At 40.4% G+C, this 7289-nt stretch overlaps 1 protein-coding gene across 1 annotated transcript in view; it reads right to left on the bottom strand.

Annotated features, from left to right (window-relative positions):
- lrch4 (leucine-rich repeats and calponin homology (CH) domain containing 4) overlaps positions 1-7289 on the bottom strand; it is a 44571-nt gene that overhangs the window by 4596 nt on the left and 32686 nt on the right. The window contains exons 10-17 of the mRNA XM_054600925.1: positions 6468-6620; positions 5991-6059; positions 5741-5795; positions 5582-5645; positions 2903-3004; positions 2722-2819; positions 2416-2553; positions 983-1060 (exon numbers count right to left, since the gene is read on the bottom strand). Of these exons, the coding sequence (XP_054456900.1) occupies positions 983-1060; positions 2416-2553; positions 2722-2819; positions 2903-3004; positions 5582-5645; positions 5741-5795; positions 5991-6059; positions 6468-6620 (757 nt within the window). The remainder of the gene's footprint in view (positions 1-982; positions 1061-2415; positions 2554-2721; positions 2820-2902; positions 3005-5581; positions 5646-5740; positions 5796-5990; positions 6060-6467; positions 6621-7289) is intronic.

The following is a 7289-nucleotide window of genomic DNA, read 5'->3' as shown; positions in this document are numbered from 1 at the left end:
CTGGACAGGAGACGGAGGACAGGACACACACGCACATACACGCACACGCACACACACACACACACACACACACACACACACACACACACACACACACACACACACACACACACACACAGGAGGAAAATACAAGTAGTTGTTAAAACTAGGAGACAAGAGAAGGACAAAACAGAGTTAGGGTTGGACAGATAAGCTTGTCTTGAAACCAGTTATCTGGCCCAGATATCAGTCCAACCCTGACAGGAATAATGTAGCAACACAACTGAGCTATAAGCACATGGAAAATTACATTTCAACCGACTACCAGGGATGCCCCCAGAAACCGGTTCTAAATGAGTAAAAACCCGGAGTATTGGACGGTCTGGAGGTAACGGTTCTGCTGTCGGTACTTTAGAGGTTACAGAGTGAGACGTTCTCGTCTCAAACGTCCTCTCTGTCTCTGAGTCTTTACTCTGACACACACACACAACGACTCCGGTTCAGTACAGTGTGAGACACACATCATTGAGAGAACACAAAGATCCAAAGTGAGGGTATCCAAAGTGAGGGTTTTCCTCCAGTAGATGCTGGAGGAAAATGCTCAAACGCAATAAAACCCTCACAAGTTAAGGGAGGAAACAGCAGCAGTTTATCACAACATCTGAACAAGCAGAACATCAATCTGCAGAAATGATCAGTTTTCTACTGTTTGGAGATCAGCCGTCCATCCTCGTCCACTGCAGGTAACGTTAGTTTTATCAGAAGAAAAGGCTATTCCATGAAAGCTAAGCTGTGTTTGGGTTAGAGTTAGAATCACTAAGCAATAACGATAGGATGACTAGTAACGATAACATCCTAACGATTCCCGCCCTTAACCACTACCGTTATAAACATGTGATGTTTGTAAGAACATTCCATTTCGATGTATCAAAGTGTGCAGAATGTGCATAAGTTGTAATGAAAAGACAGGAGAGATAGAATCCTAATGAGACGGGGTCTTTACCTCAGTGACTCCCAGCTTGCGACAAGCAGCAATGAAGTTTTCCACGTTGAGTCGACACTTTGCTGAGCTCAGTTTTGGCTGAAAATTACATTAAAAAAAAAAAAAAACATTTAGGAAACTTCATTTTGGAGAGAAATAATTGCTTTGCTTCATATAAACAGCTTTTATTAGTTGGGATTAGGAATTCTTAAATAGTGGCTTTTATTAATTTAATTTGAGGACAAAAACATCTTCGATCATATGTTAGTAAAAAGCCTCCCTGTTTTCTAATCTGTTCCTGTTTGAATTTCTTGGAACATAGACTTCCTCCATGTTTAGCAGTTGACCTCTTAAGTTATAGTGGACCTTTCAACAGATCTAATAACAAAAAGTCATGTCACTGACTTATATTCAAGAATTCACAGTATGCTGGAATATGCCAATCAAATTTAACATGTTTTTCTATGGATTTATGCTCAAAAACTATTAATTTGATTGAAATAATAAAATATTTTGAGCATGATTCATTAATTCCTACTAATAATTATTTTCTTATAACATCATTAATAGCTTTAAAGGTAGACTGTACATATTACTGAACAATGCCAACTACAGAATAAAGGCACATTTCATTTCACTTCAAAGACATTTTAGTGACCTACTCACACATAGTGTAACAGTTTTGTTTGCATAACACTGAGCAAAGTTGGATTTTATTGTTATTATTATCACCGCCAGGAGATAATGAGATCGGCCGTGTGTGTGCGTGAGTGAGTGAGTGTGCATCCCTGTGTCTCTCTAAGTTAATCTTGCATGCTGCTGCACCAAACTGCAAAATCATCTGTCTGCTTGTTTGTGGCTGCATGCTCAAAGACCTGTCATGGTTGCATGGACTTACTATTTAAAAAAACCACCTTTTACTGCTGTTTGATACAGCCATTGATTGACTGCTGACTCGTCGCTCACGTGATCACACAGCTGAGTGCATCGCCGCTACTCTGAGACACAGTGGGGGAAAACAGTTTGCTCAATTTCAGAACTTTGGACGGTGAGCTTTGCTAACAGCTAACTAATGCTAACTGTCTAATGGACTCTGCTGAGAACATCGCCGCTGCTCAGCTGCGAAAGGCTTGGTGATTTAAATTTAGTGGTATGAAGTGTCTGCAGCGCAATCTGTTTTGCACCGACCTCACATTTACACGTGTATTGTCACCTCAAGTCACGGTTACGCCTGGAGTCGAAACTGAGACTCGCAGTACAGTGTGCAGTGTTGTTGCAGACACACCTGGTGGAGATCTGCAGCTTACTGAGTGCACCTTTTTAGCTGCTTATGTACTTGACTTTGACGTTTGTGTTACTTCTTCTTAAAGTTACAAAGCCATCATTCCACAAACAAGTGTTCGCGTCATCACCTGAGGAAAACTGACTGATCCATGAAAGGTCAAAGGACTCACCACTGCTGGAGAGGGAATGTGGATGATTGACACGGAGCGTGGTCGGATCTGATTGACCAGCTGGCAGAGGATGGTGCCATTGGATAAGGCCTCACCCAGATCCTCCGGTAGAGTGATCTTCAGCCGAGACTCCAAAGTCTATAAATATAGTTTTCGAAAAATATTGTAATAAATTTTTTGTGAACAGAAATACTTCAGATCAGAAAACCAGTGCAGTTTTGACACATTTTACATAAATGTATCAAACTGCAATTACTGAACCTTCTTCCTTTTCATTTAAAAGCAGTAGGCGTCTGCTGTGTTTACCTTGCGGAGCTGTGTGATGTCTGGTCTCTCCTCTTTAGGAGAACGCAGCATTGTGCGAGACTCACTTCTGCCAGACTCACCGAGAGTAAAGATGGACCCTGACAAAGAAACAATAGACAGTGTTGGAACATTTGGAGCCCCGAAGGAAGGTGTGGAGTGTGTGCATTGTGTTGTTGTGTACCCGTGGGTTTGACGTTGCTGCGGGAGGAGGTGCGGAACAGGAAACTGTTGGGTCTCGGGGCCTGACCGGGTGGAGGGGACGTCTTCGGGGAGGAGGGGACATCTGACACAAACATTCAGGTCGGTGTTACAGATGCACTCACACATAGAACATTCAAGTCAAAATGACATGACAAGACAGAAGTTTTAATGAGGATTGAGGGGTGAAGAGGACACAAGATGGGGTTGAAAGCTCAGGGAAGAGCGACTAAGCGAACCTAAACTACTGTTTCCAAGATCAAGAATTAACTTGTATGCTCAGAATGAAAAAAATACATATAATACAGTAGTTCTTTACCCTTTCATTCAACATAGAGAAAAACTTCTTAAAGCATTGATGTGTAATGTAATGCTATAGGAGACCCTAGCCTAAATAAAACACACTACACAATAAACAAATTCTAGTTTATATAAGGAAATACCATGTCAAGAATAAATAACCAGGACTACTAATCAGACCAAGCTTAAAATGCCAACCTGTGGTGCTGCAGTTTACAATAATCTAAAGGACACAATTTGACTGGTTAAGAATATAATTGTGTTTTATGAGCTTCTCTTTTCAATTCCATCATTTTCCATATGTCCACAATAACAACGTACTATAAAGGAAGACAATGTTTTAATCATCATCATCATCTAGATTTCGTCTAGGCTTTTAAGTCAACGTAAAAGTCTCTAGAATGCTCAGAGAAAATGCTAATTTAATTTTTTGGGGGACAAACTCAGGGTTGTGTGACACGATCAAAAGCTGATACAACTTTGTGATGTGAACTGCTGTTTCCAAGGTCAAGAGTGAACTTTGAATCTCATCATTCTCTATGTTTTAGTTTGTGTGCAGTCGGTGTAACCCACACTTATGTCAGTGAGGTAAAGAGAATCGTTAGTATTGAGACAGTCGGAGGTGTCAGGAAACAACAGCTAATAAACAGCAGGTGTACCAGCTGAGTGCTCAGTTGAATAATTTAGGCAGAACCTCAGTCTACAAACCTTGTCTCCCAAAGGGTTGAATGATGAATTATTATTAAACATAATGTTGTGAAATAATTTTTCCGATGCTCTATTCGATTTCATTTCATTTTATTTGTACTTATTTCAAACGTATAACATTCGTTCTTTATAATATGACATATTTTGTCCTTTCTTTTCTTTTCTTTTCTAGGGACTTTAGAAGATAACCTATTCAAACTCCTAAAAATCCTGTCCTACAAAAGAAATAGGAAAGTATTGATCTTGGCATTATAGCCTTTCTATAATTTCTATATTTATCTTTATGTGGTTTTTGATTGAAGACATACCTCATATATATTATGTATTATGTTTATGTTTTCATGTTTGTAGGCTTTTAGTGCCACATATGATTTAAATTGATTGTTTATTTGTCGATGGGTTTGATTTGTGGATGTCATGTGATTGGGGCAATCGGATTGGTCTACCAATTTTACGAACCCCAAATGTTATTTAAATGCATGCATCCTCACTTCCATGTAAAATAACCTGATGAAGATCTATGCACCGAAACGTCGTGACTAAAATACAAGTGAAGAAGCCAGTGTGCTGGAGCTTTTGTTCTATAGAACTTCAGTCTGTAAAACAGAAACAGTCTCTGTGTCTTTATATACTCTAAATATCAGTGGATCTCCTAGTACCTGGATCTATATTAGAGGGGTTTTTATACACTATTTTATTAGGTAGTAAATAATGCAGTAGCTCTGGAATCTCCTTTAGCTCCCGTATTATGTAATGGAATAATTAAACTACTAAATAGAGCTTGGTGAAGTAGCATGGGATCATGGGAGTTAGGATTCCTTCAGTGGTCTACTAAAACAAAACCCACTGATTAAAACCGGTAATAATGCTTCACATTAAAAGTCATCTACGTTGTTCGGTGGACACAGGACGTCCTGGAGAGGCTGCTAGCTGAGAGCTGCTGCTAGCTGAGAGCTGCTGCTAGCTGAGAGCTGCTGTTAGCTGAGAGCTGCTGCTAGCTGAGAGCTGCTGCTAGCTGAGAGCTGCTGTTAGCTGAGAGCTGCTGCTAGCTGAGAGCTGCTGCTAGCTGAGCTCAGCTTGTTTCTCTGATGACTAAAATCCTTCATCTGGTTACATTATATAGTTAATAAAATAGCAAGATCCAAAAAGTGTATTGTAAAATGTGTCTGCAAACTGCATAAAAAGTAAATTTATGATCAGCCTCAGGCAGACAACCAGAATGCTGACAGGTAACCAAATGAAACGCACCGTTACCTGGATGAAAACTAATGATTTCTCTAGGTTTGAAAATTGTTGGAATATATCTGGGATACATAAATCAGCAATATCCATCCATCCATCTATCCATTATCCGTAACTGCCTTTCCTACTCAGGGCCGCTGGGGGGCTGGAGCCGATCCCAGCTGTCATTGGGTGGAGGCAGGGTTCACCTGGACAGGTCTCCAGACTATCACAGGGCTGACACATAGACAGACAACCATTCACACTCACCACGTGCTGTGAGGTGACGGTGCTTAAATGGGTCTATTATTTTTTTATGTTACATACTATCCCTTAAAGTAAACTAAACGTGTGTGTGTGTGTGTGTGTGTGTGTGTGTGTGTGTGTGTGTGTGTGTGTGTGTGTGTGTGTGTGTGTGTGTGTGTGTGTGTACCTGTTCTGCTGTTGGAGCGTAGCAGAAGTGCAGAAGGAGACACTGAGCTCATCTGATCAGCACTCTAATAAAGAAGAAAAACAATTCAGATGTTCAACAATGGAAACACACCGTTGAACCTCTCAGCTCCGATCACTGGAGAAAGGAGAAACTACTCACTGCACATCGCTGCCGGAGGCCTGAGTGGGAGCTGCTGTTCTCTGGAGATGCACCACTAGGGGGAGACACACACCAAAGATTGATCCCAACAGAAAAACAACACTTTCCACACCCTTAAGGTTTCCACCATTTGTGATTCAGCACAAATTGAGGGAATGCAAGCATTAATGTAGTAGATTAAACTTGGAGCAACACTCAAAGTCTCTGTGTTGTTGCTCTGCTGTGTGCGCCATTCAAAGGCCTTACTTACGCTGAGATACTTCCTGTCTGTGGTGTGGTGGCCACATGACTTCCTGCTTTGGTGGATGACTTCAGCAAACTATAAAATTAGAGTTTTGACATGGAGGGTGTATAATTAAAAAAATGACAGACAGAAGGGAGCGGCTCTGACAGAGAGCTGTTTCTTACTCTGTGTATGGAACACACTGCTTTACACATGACAACTTACAAAAGCTCATATTCACACTATGTTCCACAGAAATACAGAGTAACATGTTGCTAATGTCATGTGACCTGTGTCCAATCCATCCATACAATTACTCTGTCTTAAATGATTGAAAGCTTCATAGCACAGAGTTTACTGCTGACAAACATTTCAAAAATAATATACATTTTCAATTTCCAAATGAATTATTTTGCCTCAGAGGGCTTCACAATCTGTACACATACAGATAAGCACAATTTATTTTATAATGTCGAAATATAATGAATGAGCGAGAGTATTGACCTGGCCTTTTCCCTCTGCTGCTGCAGACGCTCTCTCTCCTGCCAGATGAGCAGGGTGCCCGGCCTCTTCCGCTCCTCCAGGGTGGGGCTGGAGGGGGACAGGGGAGAGGAGGAGGCTGATGACGGGGGGCCCACCTCCACGCGGAGGCTGGACCTGGAGACGAGAAAGAGAGAGAATGCCAATAAAGCAAAAACAAATTCAATATTATGACTCAAATATGAATCACAGTTATGATGAAAATGTTTTCCCAATTAAGAATGACCCATCATCACTGCCAACTCTACTTTGGTCATGTAATGAGATGAGATAAAAACTTGCTGAACTTGTTGAATCTTCCAGGAGTGAAATACCCCCCAAATTGTATAAGTTAATAAGAGATACTGTTTTACTTGACAGAAAATAGACTCAAACCTGAATATAACCATTTAAACCTTAATAATGCAACACAGCTATGGATATGGCTGTTATAGGGTTATGGTGGTAAGTAAAAATAAAGCGCCTTGTCATGAGACACACATCCGGTTTTACAAGTATAAATTTAGACGAAACCAAAGCAGTTATATAAACAAAAGTTACAAATAAAATGAAATGAAATTTGGAATTGCGCCGTCAATCTGTTCTACTTCTTAACGTTACACCGTATCATTGTCCCTGTAAATCTTAATCAAACCTATTCTTTGTTTTTTCCACACTCATTTGAGATCCATTCCCCACTCTTCTGGTGCTATTGTATAAACCTTAGAAAAGTTAGGTAGTAAATTGTATATTTATGATTTAAGTTTTTACAGATTGTCTTCGAGTATTTAAGACTCTAATGGGGAG

The sequence above is a fragment of the Anoplopoma fimbria genome, chromosome 7 (genome assembly GCF_027596085.1).
Source record: "Anoplopoma fimbria isolate UVic2021 breed Golden Eagle Sablefish chromosome 7, Afim_UVic_2022, whole genome shotgun sequence".
NCBI classification, from domain to species: Eukaryota; Metazoa; Chordata; class Actinopteri; order Perciformes; family Anoplopomatidae; genus Anoplopoma; species Anoplopoma fimbria.
This window is presented reverse-complemented; position numbering and strand designations above follow the sequence as displayed.